Source organism: Halichoerus grypus, chromosome 4, assembly GCF_964656455.1.
Source record: "Halichoerus grypus chromosome 4, mHalGry1.hap1.1, whole genome shotgun sequence".
Lineage (NCBI taxonomy): Eukaryota > Metazoa > Chordata > Mammalia > Carnivora > Phocidae > Halichoerus > Halichoerus grypus.
The window spans coordinates 175,042,739-175,061,611 of NC_135715.1; the positions used below are offsets into that span (position 1 = coordinate 175,042,739).

At 46.1% G+C, this 18,873-nt stretch overlaps 1 protein-coding gene across 2 annotated transcripts in view; it reads left to right on the forward strand.

Annotated features, from left to right (window-relative positions):
* The window catches only part of ARPC2 (actin related protein 2/3 complex subunit 2), a 29,920-nt gene extending 13,474 nt beyond the window's left edge, over nucleotides 1-16,446 (forward strand). Inside the window, exons 5-11 of one of the 2 annotated variants that reach the window (XM_036083113.2) lie at nucleotides 1,264-1,309; nucleotides 4,674-4,860; nucleotides 5,516-5,609; nucleotides 11,051-11,177; nucleotides 12,688-12,788; nucleotides 13,253-13,353; nucleotides 15,992-16,446. In XM_036083113.2, the coding sequence (XP_035939006.1) occupies nucleotides 1,264-1,309; nucleotides 4,674-4,860; nucleotides 5,516-5,609; nucleotides 11,051-11,177; nucleotides 12,688-12,788; nucleotides 13,253-13,353; nucleotides 15,992-16,016 (681 nt within the window). In that variant the 3' untranslated portion in view covers nucleotides 16,017-16,446. The other variant, XM_036083111.2, reaches the window with a different exon arrangement.
* The last annotated feature ends 2,427 nt before the right edge of the window (nucleotides 16,447-18,873 follow it).

Sequence of the window (18,873 nt, forward strand, 5' to 3'; positions counted from 1 at the left end):
GTTACTAAGTTCTGATGGCTCTAATGTTTATTTTTTTCTATCATCCGGTAGCTGCTTTTTTCTACTGCTTAATGTAGCCTATATAACATTTAAGTCTGAACTAGTCCTTCCAAAAGGTTTCTTTCTTATAACTGTCAGCCTAGGAACAGTTTCCACCGGGTAAAGCAGTCGCTCTGACAGAAATAGGAAGGTGTATAAAGGGTTCTTGTTTTATCATTTACTCCCCAAAGCTGGAGAGTAGCCAGCAGTAAGTATTGGTTTGAGGGGAGGGACATTTAGAGAGTACAGCTTTCTGTGGACCCACCAGTATAAATAAATGGCTGTGGTTCAGTGATCTCTTGTCTTTTGTCATAAAACTGATGATGAGCTAAATAATTTTAAGGCTTGCAAGATAAGCAGGCTAACTGGAATCTGTTCCCAGCAATTCTGGCTTTATCTCTTCACTCACCTGGGTTACTGGTTCAGCCTGTACTTAGTTGGTAACATAATCTACTCTCACTTGGGTTTAACATCCTTTTGCACTCTTGAAAACAAAAATGATTGTGTGCAAATATACGACATACAGGAGGAGAACAGAGAACATACAAAGGGTGTGACCAGGTCCTAAAAGAGTAAAAGATGAGCTTGATTGAAAAACAGATCCTAGATTAACCTTTTGGATTTTTTTTTTTAAGCAAGGTTTTGTGGGGTTTTTTAAAGATTTTATTTATTTATTTGAAAGCGAGAGACAGCATGAGTAGGAGGAAGAGGGAGAAACAGACCCCCTGCTGAACAGGGCTCGATCCTAGGACCCTGAGATCATGTACTGAGCCGAAGGCAGATGCTTAACTGAGCCACCGAGGTGCCCCTAACCTTTTGGATTTAATCTCAGTTCCATGAGTGACTTGCTTGGGAACTCAGATATATCTGCTTCCCCTTGTGTATTCAGTGTCCCATCCACCAAATGAAAAATTCTGTCTTAGAAGAAGCGTGGCAAATACAGTGCTTTAAAAATAATGACATTATCGGGCGCCTGGGTGGCTCAGTTGGTTAAGCGACTGCCTTCGGCTCAGGTCATGATCCCAGGGTTCTGGGATCGAGTCCCACATTGGGCTCCCTGCTCAGCGGGGAGCCTCCTTCTCTCTCTGCCTCTGCCTGCCACTCCCCCTGCTTGTGCTCTTTCTCTCTGTCAAATAAAGAAATAAAATCTTTTAAAAAATAAAAATAAAAAAATAATGACAATATCATGACCTTTGGATTAACATTTGTTTTTGTATTTTCTAGTTATTAAAGAGGGTGTACGGGAGTTTCTTGGTAAATCCCGAATCAGGTATGTAGTAATATGAGCAACTGTGGAGTGACATGGAAAGAGACCTGTCATGTTTGTACTCTGCTATTTTTTAACCAAAGCATTTCGTTTAAATATTGTTCATTTTACAAATATTTCTGCCTGAGCCCAGTTTGCACTTCAACCCTCTCCATAAAAATAGTTTTTAAGGGGCTTTACTTTGTCCAGTAATGGTACACGGTGTGGTTTGCAGAACTGATGTGTGTCATTTTTAACACTTATGTGGTGGAGCCAAGTAACTTGCAACCAGTGAGCCACTTTTGTTTGCTCGTGGTGATTAAAATGCCTTTTGAGACTGAGCAAACACTGGTTTTCACTCTAGCCCCTAGTAGTACCATTTTCTGTACTCTGCACTTTTGGAGAAGGAAACACAACTATTCTCACATATTCAAGGAACAAAAATTTCAGCCCCCCTTTTAACCCATTCTTGTAATAAAGAATAAATAGCCTCTTTGCAGCCAGAGGAATTGAAAAGCACTGTGGCCTTCCTTGATTACAGCAGCTACGTTCCTACTGCTTTACAGGAAATTTAAAGCAGAAAAACTGAACACTATTTTCATCTTTGTGAATAAGTGGTAGCCTCAAATTCTGAAGCATTTAGCTCGGCCCCCTGATGAGGACCAAGTGGTTAAGTTCCTTTGAACATAATATTACTAGCATTTTGTTCCTGTGGTACTTTGATTAGCAAGTTGTTCTAAGAAGGAAGTACATCTGTCTTTTCACAGCTGTTACTTTTGCTAGCTTATTTCCTCCCCCAACCCTTGTGTGGTTTTTGTTTGCTTATTTGTTTTCATTTTTATAAAGTGACATGCCTCACCAGTCCCAATAGAAGACCTTCCCCTGTCTTCTGTATGCTGTGGAAACAAAATACCAAATACAGAAAGAGGTCTTTGGGATGTAACTTGTTACTAGGAGTACTGTAGGTGGGAGCATTGACTGCAGTCCATAAAGAATACTAGAATGTGTTCATCCCCAAATTGATGGTAAAAGTATATCGAGAAATAAAAACCAAAAAATAAATAACACTAGGCTATAAGGGGAATCAAGGAATTTCAGAGAGAGAAGAAGGAAGAAAGGAAGAAAGAAACAGAACTAGAACAGAAAAAATTGTGTTGGAACTCTTGGGCATGCTTGACCCAGCTCATATCCTACAATCTATCAGAACCACTGGAGTGCTTATGTTTCTGTCCCTGGGCCTTTTCTTCCACTTCCTGCTAAAAGCACAGGCCATTGCCAGATTGCAGACCTTGTGTTCATAGAAGTGCAAAGTATAAAAACGTGTGAAAGTAGTGTGTCTCCTCCTGTTTTTCTGTGGCTTTGTCTGGGCAAGTTGTCCAGGCCATACTAGATTTTTACTTTTAATCTGTCCTCAGTATGTTTCTCTTTATCATATCAAAGCCTTACTTAGAGTCTGACTTTAGCTATAGTTTTACTTAGTTTTATTGGCTTCTTAAAACTAACAAACCTCGGGGCGCCTGGGTGGCTCAGTCGTTAAGCATCTGCCTTCGGCCCAGGTCATAATCCCAGGGTCCTGGGATTGAGCCCCGCATCGGGCTCCCTGCTCAGCTGGAAGCCTGCTTCTCCCTCTCCCACTCCCCCTGCTTGTGTTCCCTCTCTCGCTGTGTCTTTCTCTGTCAAATAAATAAATAAAATCTTTAAAAAAAAAAAAAAAAAAACTAACAAACCTCAACTATATATTTTCGTTTTCTGTCTAATCTTTAATCCTGTAGTCTGTTTGCCTATCTGGTTTTCAGGTACCCAAAATGGAATGATGATTGGTATTATTTAATATTGGAGTGCCAAAAATATGTTAGCACAATCTAGAACAGAGATTTAGATAGCCCATGTTCTCCGTGAAGATCAACAAAAAACAGACCTCAGGAATGCTCTTGGGGAAAAATTAAATAGTGACAAAGTATAAATGTTTAAGATATTCCATACAGGGGCGCCTGGGTGGCTCAGTCGTTAGGCGTCTGCCTTCGGCTCAGGTCATGATTCCAGGTCCTGGGATCGAGCCCCGCATCGGGCTCCCTGCTTGGCGGGAAGCCTGCTTCTCCCTCCCCCACTCCCCCTGCTTGTGTTCCCTCTCTCGCTGTGTCTCTCTCTGTCAAATAAATAAATAAAATCTTTAAAAAATAATAAATAAATAAATTTAAAAAAAAAGATATTTCATACAATTCTGGTAAAATTATTCCCAGCAGTTACCTAGACTATGAAATGATCCTCAGTGATGTACAGATACTCTTGCAAAGCCACCTGTAGGCTTTTTGGCATGTATTAATTGTTTGATTAACTAATCAGTTGTCCTAACCGTGTTTGCTGGAACTCGTACTCAACATGCTGTAAAGAGGGAGAATAGTGTGCAGTGGTCAGCAGACTTGGCTTCGGGTCCCATTTATTGATGACCTACTGTGTTCCGGGCACTTTAAAATACTTAACACTCTAAATTTTCCCAAGGGCCTCCCCCATTTCACCACCCTTTTTAAATAAGATGCAGGAATTACAGAGGTTAGATAGTTTGTCCACGTCACAAAGTGGCAAGGGCAGGATTTGGACCCAGTTCTATTCAACTCAAAATAGAGTTGCTTACACCTCTATATCATCCTGCATTTAGCATGGCACTCTGCTCCTTTGAACTTGTTTTCCCTCTAAAATGGGAATAACCATATCTGGCTTGCCTACTTCAAAGAATTCTTACAGAGATCAAATGAAGTAAAATATTTTAAAACACTGTGAAATTTTTATAGCATTTACAAGTAAAAGCTACTGGGGAAGTATACACATACACACTATACACACACACGCGCGCATATTTTTTAGATTTGTCCATACCTTGCCTCCTACCACAAAGGGTTTGTGATGGTATGTAAGGGGGTATTTTTTTTTTTTTTTAATCAAAAAGCTACCCAGCTGCTGACTTATGTTAGCACTTGGCAGTTAAAACATCAGAGGAAAATCTGTAACTCCTATTATTATAGCTTGATAGCATACACAAGTGCCCCCTTCACTACTGTGTCTAGAACACTAAATTTCTACTTAAAGTTCCTGGATTATGGCTTCTTCCTATTCCTTATTTGTAATCAGTCATCTTTGATATTGATTCAAATTTTTGCATAGCATTTGTTAATTAGCTACATATATATTTACAGTGGTTTTATAAGAATTAAAGTTTTATCTTAACCTCATTTGCCATTTGAGGCAGATGAGAATGGATAGCAATCTACCTCGGTTAAAAGTATGGACACTGACACAAAATAAAATGTCATTAGAACCTGCAAAGTTTTTTGGTTTTGTTCCTAATATAACCATTGTTTTTTTTGTTTTTTGATTTTTTTCACCTCTCCAGGGTACAATGTCTCTTTGCTATATGACCTTGAAAATCTGCCGGCATCCAAGGATTCCATTGTGCATCAGGCTGGCATGTTGAAACGAAATTGTTTTGCCTCTGTCTTTGAGAAATATTTCCAATTCCAAGAAGAGGGCAAGGAAGGCGAGAACAGGGCAGTTATCCATTATAGGGATGATGAGACCATGTGAGTATAGAACTTGGTCCTAAAGCCTGGGTGTGGCTGTTACATGCCCTTACTGAAAGATACATGGTTAAGTCAGACCTTAAGCTCTATTATGTGAATCCCCCTAACATGTCTTTCTCATAAAATTCTTTAAGCCAGGATGTAGATGACAGAGGAGAAAAGAGGGCCATTTCTGCTGGTCTCCAGATATCAGAAGTTGGCAAAAGATGAAAGGGGAATCCAGTGCTTTCCTTTAAGGCACCAGTATTGAAGGTCCCCTTCAGTCATACAGCCTGGGTAACGAGGAGGGAGAGGGGGCTGTGCATTCTGTGTGTTTGCAACTCTTGAATCATCTACATAGTAGGACTCTCCTAGTATATAAAGAAATTTTTTAAAGTGAAGTTCTGAGAGTTACTAACCCTAGATTCCATGTCCTACCACACAGACAAGTCAGTACCAGCTACTCAGGGTGATTTTCCTCTCCTGCCTCTCTCAGGGCATGCATGTGTTATACTGACTTTGTTGGTCATACATACTGAGTCTCCCTTGACATGCCTTGTTTTATGAACTAAGAGATTTAGGACTTTACCCACCTACTTCACTTTGGAGATCGAGTTCTTGACAAAGTCTCATGCTGATTCTGTACTTCTTACCTCATGCGTTTTGTTCCCCTCAGGTACGTTGAATCTAAAAAGGACAGAGTCACAGTAGTCTTCAGCACAGTGTTCAAGGATGATGACGATGTGGTCATTGGAAAAGTGTTCATGCAGGTATGGATCGGATGTCTTATGGGGGGACACCATGGTGGTGGTTTATACCTTGGCACTGAAGCACACCATGAGCATAGAAGAGAGAACTGGCCACTCTGAGGGTGCCGGCACTTGTTGAAGATTTCATTAAACAGCTCCCACCAAACTCACTGCATGTAGTTTTTCCTTAGTGCCTTTAGCCTTTTGCAGGACTGGATTGGACTGGAGAGTGAATTGAGGATTAAACATACTAATGGTATGACTGAGTTTTAAGCACCCTTGCTGCCATAGTGTCTTCGATTTAAAGCTTAGTCATGTTTCCTACCCTTCCTGCAGTTTCTGGCAAGGTCCATTCTTGGCTTGATTTAGTACTAAAGTCTTCTCAGAACGGAATCTCTAGAAAATTGCTAAGTAGTAGATAGTACATCAGTTAGGGTAGAGTCGTTGAGCAGACAGCGAGGCAAATTGGCCAGAGTTTGCCTGAGGTCACCATAGAGCGCCTCCTTCAGAAGCAGCTCACCTACCAAGAAGAGGAACGGGGCTTAGTGGGACATTTTGTAATTGGATTTCTGGTACAGTCGGACTCCAGTTTGATACAATACCCCATTGTGGTATTGTCATGCTGTCTGCTAACCAGTTGCTGGCTCTGAGATATGAGAGCTTGTCGTTGAAGTGATAACCAGGCTGATTTCTTCTGAGATGGCTCAGCATTCAATATCTAGTACAGTGGATAAATTTTCCAACACCTTTTGTACGTTCATTGTGTTGCTTGGCAGGGTGAAGAGATTTAAGAATTCCGGGACAGAATCTTTTTTGCTACATGGAGTTGAAAAATGGTTGTGCTTAATGTAGTGAGGATATTTTATGGGTATCCTCTCTAAGCAGCTAGGGAAATACTCAAAAGTGAGAGCCTCAATTTCATCCATCTCTAGTGGCTTTTTGTGTTTAGTCTAATTAATCAGAAACTCTAATTTTGGAGCCACAATGCAGAAAAATTAGGATATTGACACTTTGAGCATTTGAGAGTACTCAACTTTGAGAGAGAGAGAGTGTGTGTGTGTGTGTATACACACAGATATATAGACCTAGATCTTGGGTCCTAAATGTAAGCTTCCAGACAGGCATTTCATCTGTTTTTAGGCAGAATTGACAGGGGAATTAAATGCAGTAGCTTAGAAATTGGGCTGAATCCAGACTGACAAACTAATTTTAAAAGCTATGAAGTATATATTTAGATTTGGCTGGTTTTTTACCAGTCTTGTTCCATTTTATGCTTTAAACAGACCTTATCTTGGAGAGCTTACAGGAGATTTATTCCTTAGGAGAGTATTGTGTATTTTTTTGCATATGAATTTAAACTCCTCCCTCAAAATACATGCAGTAGGGCACTGGTCTGAAAGGGAAAAGCAAGTCTCTGCATTTTTGCACTGACAGTATCTCTAGTTAGTGACTGGACTGGCACCATGCAGCCCCAGCTGGTGTCCCGGGCTGTGAAAAGGCTGTGCTCGGGAAGCCATCTGCCTTGCCTCCTTCTCCACGGAGTCGAAGGCTGGGGCAATTTATTTGAAATGACCTTAGAAACCTGGGCTTATTTTGCTAGATTTTACTCCAAAATAAATCATCTGAGACTTTTCCTGGACTTCGTTATTTTAAATTCCTAGAACAGTGGATGCCTAGCACAGAATGCTGGGACCCAGGGACACTGTTTGAAGTTCCTCCACGTCACTGACTTGCTTGCTGTGGGCCTTTATGGGTTTTCCCCTCCCAGCGTGGACCTCCAGTTTGGTCAGAACACGATTCCTGCTTTGGCAGTCAGGAGGCCAACTCTGAGGGATGCTTCCTGCCTTTGGGAAAAAGACGGAGTTTCCATTCCCCACTCACATGGATATTTTAGTGTTTGCCTTTGGTGCATTATCTTTGTCAGCATGCAAGCTGAGCACTAGAGAAAGTCTGGTAGATACCATGTCACTGCTCATTCTGTGAAAAGCATTAGGAACAATACAATTTTGGAGATTATAGAGTATGGTGAACTAGAGTATTTTTCATGTTTTTAGATCTTAACGTCCGCCCCATAACCAAGAAAAGTTAAACAGAGACCACTGGTTTCTGTATGTTCAGGGACAAGACACAAGCAATCTGCCTCTCAGGCAGGTGTGAAGATAGGATGTTGAGAACCCTGTCTACCTGGTTGCCTGTGTGGTTATAGCTGTAGGATGTTTTCCTGAAGTGGGAGCACTGAGTGAAAGTCAGGAGCTTTAGTAGATATTGCCAGACCCTCCTCCACAGAGGTTGTACCCTTTTGCCTCCCACCTACAATGCATGAAAGTGCCCGATTTCCCAGAGTATGTTGTCAGACTTTCGGATTTCTGCCAATCTGATAGATGAAAATGGTATCTACGTTCTCTTGGGAACGAGGTCCAACATCTTTTCTTAGGTTGAAGGCTATTTATTTTTCTTCCCTGTGAGATGTCTCTATCCTTACCCATTTTTGTATTGGGTTACTAATCTTCTCTATTTCTTTATATACTAGAGAGATTAGCCTTTTATCTATGGTAGGAGTAGCAAATATTTTTTCCAGTTTGTCATTAGAGTTTGTGGAGTTTTTTTTCCCTCAACGCAGAAGTTTATTTTCACATAGTTAAGTCAGTCTCTTCTGTGGCTCCTAGATTTTGAGTCATAGTTAGAAACTCCTTTCCTACTCTAAGATTGTAAAGAAATGTACCTGTATTATTTTTTAGTATTTGTACGGTTTCATATTTTACACATAATCTTTGATTACCTGTTCAGAGTTTTCTCCTGGTATATGGTATGAAAGATGCATCCATCATTTTTTCTAAATGGCTACCCACTGCTCTCAGTAGCCATTGTTTCAAGGCCCATGTTTATACTACCAATTTAAGATGCTACCTTTATCATATACTCAGTTTCTGTGTATACTTGGATTTATTCTGAACTTGCTATCATAAATTGTGCTTTGATGGAAGAGAGAAATAGTATTGTGATATTCAAAAGACATCCTAGTTGGAGGAAGAAAAAAGAGGCATCATTGTTGACACGCACAGGACAAAGACCCTAATGAAAAAGGACTGTTTGGGTGGGTTGGTTGATTTGTTTCTTAAGTATTATTTAAGAGAGCGTACCAAGAAGAAACAAAGACGTGACAGCGCCGAAAGGATAGACCCAAATCAGAAGTGCATTTTTAACCAGATCCACGTGTCATTTTCCATACACAGAACTGATGGAAGCCACGCTAATAGGTCACCATGGGTTTACATTCACCCCATCTGGGTATGAATGCCAACAGGTACCAGTGATTTGGAGCCTTCGAGAAACTTACTAAACACAAGAAAATGCTGGCAGTTATTATCTGTTCTATTTTCTCTGCTCCCCCCCCCGGAGGGGGGGGCTAAAGAGTAAAAATAAAAAGTGAGAAAACCTCCCAACCCCTTTGCAGAATGAAAAGTAACGTTTTCTAGAGAAGGGTAATCTCAGAAGCTTTGCTTTAGGAATTTCCATTTTGAATGATCTTGACTCCTTCCATACCTCTCCGAGTATTTTTCATTTGAGAAACAAAAGATAGGGAGCTAACCTAACCTGGCTATGTTAGTTTATCTTCCGCCAAGCTTTAGAAGCCAAGCAGTGCCAGCTCAGGAGGCAGGGTGGTGGAACAGGTGAGATTCCAGACTGGGCGTTAGAATTCCTCAGATGTTATCCTTTTGCCACTAATTTGCTGAGGGCTTGCTGCCCTGTGCGCATTCTTCCTACCTACAAATGGAAGCATTGTTCCTGTCCCTTCCTTTACAGTGCGACAGCTGTAACTCAGCTAGGGTAGAAAGTGCTTACTTTCATTCAGCAAGCCATGTGCTAGCCAGCCTCTTTGAAGGAAGAGGAATGGATACAGAGTAATAAAGGAGGATCCTTGGCTTGCAGAGCTTACAACCTGGTAGAGAAGCCAGATGCTTTAGTGCATAGTAAATTGCCATAGTAGAGACTTAGAAGACATGGGAACTCCCGACGAGATGGCAGCCAGCTACCCGAGTCTTTTGGAGATGGCAGGATAGAGGAAGTCATAGCTGAGCAGCAGCAGAAGAGCAGTGCAGACCAAACAGCCCTGTTAGCATGCTTTCGGTACTCCTAGAACTACCTAGCCCTTGGTTCCGTCCTTCGGCTATCCTTCAGTGAATTTGGATCACCCTGTTTTACTGGCATTGCTGGAAAATCTAGTTCTGTTCTTGCAGGTCTGGGTTGAGACAGGGATGCCTTGTATCACTTTGGTATGTACAAAGGAATGTATGCATTAGAAAAGCTTGAGGTTTGAAGATTAAAACATGGGGGAATGGCCTGGTTTTTACATCCTCATTTTCCTGTCGTTTGATGAGGGTGGGGACGTTTTGTTATGGATGATGAGCTCTTAGGCAGAGTGGTGGTGATTGAGTCTATAGCCATTCAAGACCAGAATTAACAGTCAGGCTTTCACTTATGTCACACAGCCTCCTCCTCTCAGCGAACCCTAAAACAACTCAGCTTCTTTAACTCCGTTGTCTTCTGCCCCTGAGAAGGGCTTACATTTAGTCTAAAGTTCTGATTGGTGGATTCTAAACAGTAACGGTCTAAGATACCTCCATGAAACAGGACTTGTGCAAACTTCCAGAGCCCTGAGAAAGCCTGGTTTTCAAGAAAGGGGAAGAAGCAGAGATGGGGGTGGGAGGGGTGAGAAATGGGCCAGCTCATAAGGGGCTTTCAGGCAAAGATGAAAGGAGTTAAGATTTTATCTTGAGTCTTAAGCAAGCTAGAGCCTAGGTTCCATGCACCCTGAGATTTTCAAGATTTCCTGATAAATACAGGCTCCTCACATGAAATCAAAAGAAACAATCAGCAGTAGTCCTTAACCTAAATGTAACCTGGTTCTAATGCTTTGCAGTTCGTCGTCTGTTTAGTGTCAGATGAACTTTAATTGCCTCTTTAATTGCCTCTGTCATTCCCAAACAAGAGAAAGGGAACAGGATTAATAATGCTCTCATCAGGGGCGCCTGGGTGGCTCAGTGAGTTAAGCATCTGCCTTTGGCTTAGGTCATGATCCCAGGGTCCTGGAATGGAGTCCCGCATTGCATCGGGCTTCCTGCTCACCGGGGAGTCTGCTTCTCCCTCTCCCTCTGCCACTCCTCTCTCTCTCTCTCTTTCTCTCTCTCTCTCATGAACGAGCTCTTAAGTAAATCTTTTGGGGAAAAAAAAAAGAATGCTCTCATTCCATTTTGAAGATAGCTTTGTTAAGTACTCTGTGGTCTTTGCTTTTTGCATCCGGATCCCATCGGTAGCAGCCGGCACTTGTCCTGCTTCGTGTTAGGTGTTTCTTAGCCCTCTGCCGGTCTGGGTGCTACAGAAGTCACACCCCGCAGGGCCAGCCTTGTAGTGGAAGTTGCCATTCATCTCACGTCAGGTTCTCTTCTGGTTGCTTTGTGCAGGAGTTCAAAGAAGGCCGCAGAGCCAGCCACACAGCCCCACAGGTCCTCTTTAGCCACAGGGAACCTCCTCTGGAGCTGAAAGACACCGACGCTGCCGTGGGCGACAACATTGGCTACATTACCTTTGGTGAGCGGGCTGGGGGGATATGCCAGGTCGTGCTCCTCTGGTGGTTTCCCCTGCAGGGTGCCTGAAACGGCACAGACCTTTGTTAAAATGGGAAAGGGGCAAAAGCAGGCGTACCAGACCGTTCTCATATGCCCGTGCTCTGACTGTAGGAGGGTGTGCCATAATCATTTTCTTTTTTCCCTGTTTTTCTTAAATCCTGGGGGAAAAAATAGAGCCCCTGATGTCAAGTGTTAAGAGTCGGGACCACATGAACATCACTAAGCAGCTGGGTGGGAGGCAGTTCTCTTGCATTTGACATTTCTTGGTTTTTTGCTTACTAAGCCAGAGCTCTGGCCATGATTCACTTACTCCACTGAAGAAGTTCAAGTCTTCCCTTCTTATGGTTACTCCAGACCAGTGAGCTTGGCTTCTGATTATAGCTAACAGTTGGGAATAACAGCTCATTCACACATTGCACCCGATGGCACTAAAATGTTGCCTTTTCTGAAATTTAAGTCACCTCAGTACTGAAGGTGTACCTGTTTATTGGTGGTGAGCCCACCGACTTACCATGTTCCATGACCTCTAAGCTACGCATTTTCTTTCACTTGACTGTCCTTGAGGCTGGGGCGCAGCTTACAGTGCACGCCATGTGGTTTAATTGGCAGCCTTTCTCGTTATGCTGCAGAAACGGTACAGTCGCTATGCCACGTAGTTAGCTCTTGTCCTGCTGTTCGTTTCTTCTCGGCAAATTGACACAGAGGTCCCACCCTTTTTTTGAGGTAGTCCTTTTCATGTTAGCAAACCTCCCACTTGGAGGATTTTACTGCTGCCGAGACCACTGAGTAGAGTAGGTACAGGAGATGGAGAGGGTTCCAGAAAGCTGAAGGGAGGGGTGAAGAGGGCGGAGTGGCTACAGGGGGCTTCAGTGCATGGCACCATGGGAGGGGCTTTTCTCATCCCCCGGCCAAAGCAGCTCCTGCTACCTGTCCTCATGAGAAGAGTTGAGGTCCTGGGAGCTTAGAGTCTCTCGTTTTCACCACAAGACCACAGAATCTTCTGGAACCAAGTGCCTCTGAAGGCTCAAGCACCATGGATGGAAGATAGGCAGGCTTTTGTTTCCTAATGCTGATGTCTAATAAGGTGTTTCCTCCAAAGTCCCCCCGCGCCCCCAGCCAGCGGTACCACCTTCTCAGGAGACTGCCGTGCCGCAGAGGCAGAGGCTGGTAGGCGTGGGGCAGGCGGGGCATGGATGGCAGAACGCACAGCCACAGGCTAGAGCCCAGACCTGGTGTGATGCCCAGCACTAAGCCCTTTCCCGGGGAGCCCTGGTGTTCTGCCATGATCTCCTCCATTTGCACTCCCTGGTACCTGCCCTGTTACAGTACTTATCCCTTCCTCGGGAAGGAGAACACTTTGACAAAGCCTAGGCATAATGAAACAAGTGCATTGTCCTCAGGCAGGGAGAGATCAGAGCTGACTGTAGGCTTGATGTTACACCCTGATGTCTTGTTTGTGTCCCTGCCGGCAGTGCTGTTCCCTCGCCACACCAATGCCAGTGCTCGAGACAACACCATCAACCTGATCCACACTTTCCGGGACTATCTGCACTACCACATCAAGTGCTCTAAGGTGAGAAGGGCCCATGGCAGCTCAGCTCCTATGCTCCGGGTCATTCTCTCCACCAGAGTTAATAACATAAAAAGTCATTTCTGTGTGGGCTGCACCTGGCTGGCTGAGTTGGTAGAGCATGCGACTCTCGATCCTGAGGTCGTGAGTTCGAGCACCACCGCTGGGGGTAGAATTTACTTTAAAAAAAAAAAAGTCATTCCTGTAGTCCACGCTGTTGCTATGAACTGTAATGGTTCTAGAGACTTTTAAGATATCATGGCCTTTCTTCCATCTCTCCCCACTACCCCTCCCCATAGTAGAGAGATGCAGATGTATCTCCAGAAAGTTGCCCTCTTGCTTGCCTGCATATGGCCCTGTGTCAGTCCCAGGGCGTATGTTCCCAGACCTTCCTGATAACTTCTACTGAAAGCAAAGCTGTTTTTCTAGAACATGACTGCTTCAGTACCCATTGTGTTTGCTCCCAGGCCTATATTCACACACGTATGCGGGCAAAAACATCTGACTTCCTCAAGGTGCTGAACCGTGCACGTCCAGATGCCGAGAAAAAAGAAATGAAAACAATCACGTGAGTAGGGCGGTCTCAGAAGCAGGACCACCTTCCTTTCCTGATTTCACCAAGAGGGAAATAGTGGATGTTGATGACCTGGCCCTCCCGGTGTCTGGGCAGCAGCTACATGTGAGAGGCAGGCAGGGTCGGGCCTGTAGCCACCTGACTGACTAAAGGCGGGATGGACAGGTTTTCACTCCTGAGTGGGCCGGGCTGGATTCACTGGTTTCCACATCTTTGTGAGCTAGGGGAATGTCAGCTAGGGAAAACACAACGGGACCTTTTTACTGAGATACACTGTGTTCTCTTTGGGCCTGAGTTAGGTCAGTCCTCAAGATCTTCCTGGAGAAAGGGAGAGATTTGCTTATGGACATTTAGTTGAGTGAACAGGCCTGGAGCCACCCCTTAAGTGTTTTTATCCCCTGGTCCGCTTCTCGGCAGGAGTTTTGCATGGAGATGACGTTGTCTTTCTCAGGGATGGAAATGTCGAACTGGGGGGCTCCAGTGTGTGGCTCCAGGCAGGAGAGGCCAGCATGGTCTAGAGCCTAGATAGGGATTTAAGTCTTTAGGCAAAATGTCAGGGTTTTTTGGTTCCCCCTCTGTGAAGTTGAGGTGATCCTGTTCTCAGGATAAGGAATAAGTGCTTATCTGCCAGCTTTTGTGCCCATTGAACTCAAGTCTTGAGGTGAACTAAGCTTCTGCACATCCCTCACAGCCAGGGTATTTGCCAACGCCTGCTGCTCTCGGGGGGGACCTTCGGCAGGTATGGGGTGCACAGGGCTCCGGGTTCCCTCCCCTGGCATGGGAGGCCTCTCCTGCCAAGCTAGGTTCTGCTGCCACCTGACAGGATGAGAGCGGTGCCTGACTCCTGGTACCGGAGCCGAGGGTTTTCAAGCTCAGAAACCTCTGATGGTTATAAAAGCACTTTAAGTCACTCCTGACTTCGGAGGCGAAGGCTTTAGAGGCTGCCCATCTCATGAAATTGGTACCAAAGGCTTCTCTCAGTAGTAACTCTGTATCTCCTGCCCAGAGCCTGAGGAGTGGGGTTCAGTCTATAGTTGGATCCTCTGCTTCCAGAGGGGTGTCCAGGTGCCATGGTGACAAAATGGCAGCATCACACCTTCTGTTCTGCAGCTTTGTGGCAAGGCCTAAAGTGGGCAAAACTAACACAGGGTGGGGAGGGCGTATGTCCTGGAACACACATGCTCTTTGCGCGTCTTCTAAAACCTGGCCTCCCTCCTGGGGTTTACAAGTTCCCCTGCCCCTCTTGCTTTCCACAGGACTGCCCTTCTCACAGGGCACCGCTGTGGTGACCTAGAGCGGGAGGTGACCAATGCTGTGCCATTTTCAGGGCCAGTGGAGAGACTGGCTCGGAGGTGAACAGGCAGCCAGGCATAGCAGAAGGAAGCCTGACCTGGCCAGCCCGTCCTACACCAAATGGGAAGGCTGGCTTCGTAAATACTCTGTCATGGGGCTGCCTGTGTCCGCTGCAGCCCTGGAACTTCTCGTCTGTCCAGAAGAGCCCGCCGAGGCAGCCACTGCCCAGTGTCTCCCCACAGGGCCTCTGCCCTGCCCTGTTAGCCCGCCGGCAGGTGGTCCTGGGGTGCTGCGACATGAGTGCGGTTGTAACTGGGGAAGGACAGATCCTTGAAACCAACAAATTGTCTGTAAACCTCCTTCCTGGGAGCTAAAAAGAGCAGGTTTGCCTTTTTCTGTCCTGTGACCTCTCTTTAGCAGAGAGGGGCCCCAGAAAGGAGGAGGGGGAGGCAAACATCCACATCCAAGCTGAAAACCAGATCATGTTACTAAGGATGAGTAGAGAAGCCAGGACACACACAGGCACACACAGCCCAGACAGCGGAAATGGAGGGGCTGCATGGAATAGGATGGCAGGCCTGGCTTGGTGCTCTCGAACGCTCACCAGCTTTGCATGGAGGGGTGGGGTTGAAAAAATACGATTTCAGTTTGGGGTGGCTGAGACATTCAGGACAGGAAAATTTAGCCCCCCTTTCTTTGCCCCAATTTCTCATAGTTCTCAGCCCTGGCTTCCAGGCTGCTTTACCAAATGAGCTCTGTCTTTGGGAACCAGCCTGTTCCCAAAGCTGGCCCTTCCGGAGAAATCCTGGGTGGGACAGAAGGCCAGGACTCAGGAGCCTAAAGTCAGGCGAGTGTTCTGTAACCCGGAGCGTGGTCGCCGCATGGCAACACAAAGTTCTTGTACGTGGAAGTTTTGAGCATCCTGCTCACATGGTGAAAAATAGAAGGAACTGCTGTGTGCGAGGCTGAAAAGGTACAAGCTGTGTAAGGGGAGCCAGAGCTCTCAACCCAGAAGAGGGTCGAGCCCAGTTTGAAATTCGAGTAGGTCTAGGCCATCCAGACATTGTGGGCAAGGGATTGTCCTGTCTAACTTGGTACATCGACCATCCTTGTGGGTGTGGCACAGGTGCTCCCTGGTATCCCCGAAGTAAGTATTCAGCAGGAAGAAAGAGCTGATCAACTCTCTATGGGAGCTGGGCCTTATTCCGGGCCTAGAGTTCCCGCATCTTCTGAGGAACGTTCGCACCTGTGTCTGGTGTCTCTGAGATTCCATCCCGGGGGCGGGGGGCAGGACAGGGGAGCCAGAAACCGGCCTTCACACTTCTCTCTGCTCTTGAAGGGGGAAGACGTTTTCATCCCGCTAACTCTCGGGAACAGGAAGAGGAGGCGGCTGGCAGCTGAAGGCTGGAACGCTTGCTACTGGATAATCGTAGCTTTTCATGTTGCACCTCTTCAGGTTCTTAAGGGATTCTCCGTTTTGGTTCCATTTTGTACACGTTTGGAAAATAATCTGCAGAAACGAGCTGTGCTTGCAAGGACTTCATAGTTCTCAAGAATTAAAAAAAGAAAAAAAATTCCACTTGATCAACTTAATTCCTTTTCTTTACCTTCCCTCCCTCACTCCCTTGCCTTCCTCCCTCTTTTCCAAGCTGTTGCGCTTTGCAATATGTTACTGGTAATGAGTTGCAGGATAATGCAATCTTAACTTGTTTTCTCCTAAGTATTTGAGTTCAAAACTCCTGTATCTAAAGAAATACGGTTGGGGTCATTAATAAAGAAAATCTTTCTATCTTACATGAGAATTCGCTGGGTTTCTAGACTGAGTCCAAAAGGGGGGTGGGGGGAGGAAGGGTACACGTGGTGCTGCCCTTGAACCTACAGACCCAAATCTGGGAAGCCTTAAATCAGGAGTCCCTTGACAACCGCCCCCACCACCACCCCTTTGAGGAGAGAGAGGATGGCTGGCTAGTGAGCTCTTAGTTGGCAGTTCTGAATAAACGTGAACGTGCTTCCTGTAAAGCTTACTTATTACTATGTCTGTCTGTGGCCAAGAAGCTTCCAGGACCATGACAGTCACATGATGTGTTTTCTGGCTTATTCTTTCATCGTGAATAATGCACAGCACTTCCCAAAATGCATTTCGTGGCCTGTGTTCTGCAGGACAGTGATGGGTGTTAGGGTGTGGACCTAATGCAGACGTTAGAGTAACTGGCCACCCTTTCTCTTCTCATACAGTAGCCCAAAAGACGCCTTCCACAGAATTCCCTTTGGGGAGATGCTCCCCTAACAGTACCGAGCCTAGCAATATATGCTGTCCCCCAGCTAGCAGGACACCGATCCCAAAAATAAAATCGTTCAGAAAATTTGGTAAAGAATTACAGGAGAGTTTTGTGAGCACCTGAAATGGTCTGAGGACCATCCTGACAGTTTTTAGCTTCTTGCTTTCCCTTTTAATTTGTCTCCATCTAGTGCAGTGGGTTTCAGACTGGTTTGAGACCCATTCATGGATTGTGAACTATCCTGACATTTTTGTTTCCTAAACTTGTGAGATCACTGTAGGTTCATATGCAGTTGTAAGAAATACTACAGAAATTCTGTGTGCCCTTCACCCAGCTCCCCCCAGTGGTAGCATCTCAAATGACAGTAGTGCAGTATCGGCCAGGACTGTGTCGTGGGCACAGTCCGGCCTGACTCGTGCGTGCGTGCATGTGTGCGTGGGGGGCAGGGGGGACAGGTATGTATTTCTGTGTGTCTGTCACGTGTGTAACTTCATTACTGGCCTTTTTTTTTTTTTTAAGATTTTATTTGAGAGAGCGAGCGAGCACAAGTGGGGGGAGGGGGAGAAGCAGACTCCCCTCTGAGCAGGGACCCCAATGTGGACTCAATCCCAGGACCGTGCGATCATGACCTGAGCTAAAGGCAAACACTTAACCGACTGAGCCACTCAGGCGTCCCAGCTTTTTTTTTTTTTTTCTCTTCAGTGGGATAGTATAGATCAGAGTACATCACATTTCTCAAGGGTAAGTGTTGATTTTGGAGTGTGTTTGTTTATGTACACACATCTTGATTAGATTATAAAACACCCTTTTTTACTGTGGGTCGCCATCAAGAAATCTGAAAGCTATATAGGTCATTCAGTCACCTGGACTCCATGGAAATGGGCTCTTAGTTTGGGGCTCAGTGCCCATCCCAACAAACCTGTGCACTGGGGAGGAGTGGCCCCTTGTCACCCGCTTCTGGTGGGTGGCAGACCTGGAAAAGGAAGTACCCGCTGCTGCGTCAGCCCTGTCCTGGGCAGCCCACACTTAGCAGTTGCCATTTCCATTGCCTTTGGTCTCATTGGAAGTGAAAACCCTCGTCCCAACAGCTCCTGAGGCCAAAGACCCAAACCTGGGTCTGCTCTGGGGGCTCTTTTGAGTTCAAGCAATGCTGCCCCCTTCCAGGGATTGCTGAAACACTGCAGTGGCCCGGAGGGGGCCGTGGAGAGTCTGGCTTAACCCTAACAGGAAGGACCAGGGTTTCTTCTGCCCAGAGACCTGGCTCAGGGCTTCCTGAGGCCAAGGTCCTGGCCAGGATTGTGCCCAGGGCCCTCCAGAGGCTCCCAAGGGCTTGTCTGCTCTTGCCTGTGGGGAGTGACGAGTGTTGACAGCGGCTCCTGGAGGCCAGCCAGGGTCCAGAAAGCCCCGGGGCCTCCTTGCCTCCCCTCATCCAGTTAGCGAGTTCCCCAGCCCCTGCATACCACACCCACCCGGCCCTGGGCCCCCACGGTCAGCAAAGAGCTGCCAGTATCCAAGAGAATGGAGTGGACAAAGGAGGCCCAGGAGGATGCCCTGGCAGGGTTGGGCCCTGCCATAGCATAGAGGCTGTGCCTGAGGAGAGGAGAACGGGGACCACGGCAACCGGCCTGCAGCTGGAATGGAGGGTCTGGAAACTGCACCAGAGCCCTCCTGTGGGCCAAGGGTCTAGAAGGCCGGGGATGAGCCAGTGCCAGAGATGGATGGGGGAGCAGAGAAGGCCCAGATGGTCCAGTGAGGAGGAGACAGGACCCAGGCTTCCCAGCCCCTGCCGCCTAAGCCGCCCCCTTCAGACGTCATCCCACAGACACTGTTTAGACAAAGCAGCGAAGAAGAAACACAGATATCCTGGATCCCGAGGAGGCCACGGCTGGGAACAGAAGGAGGTCTGTTTATTCCTGGCAGCCCAACTGCTGAGGGGCCCCAC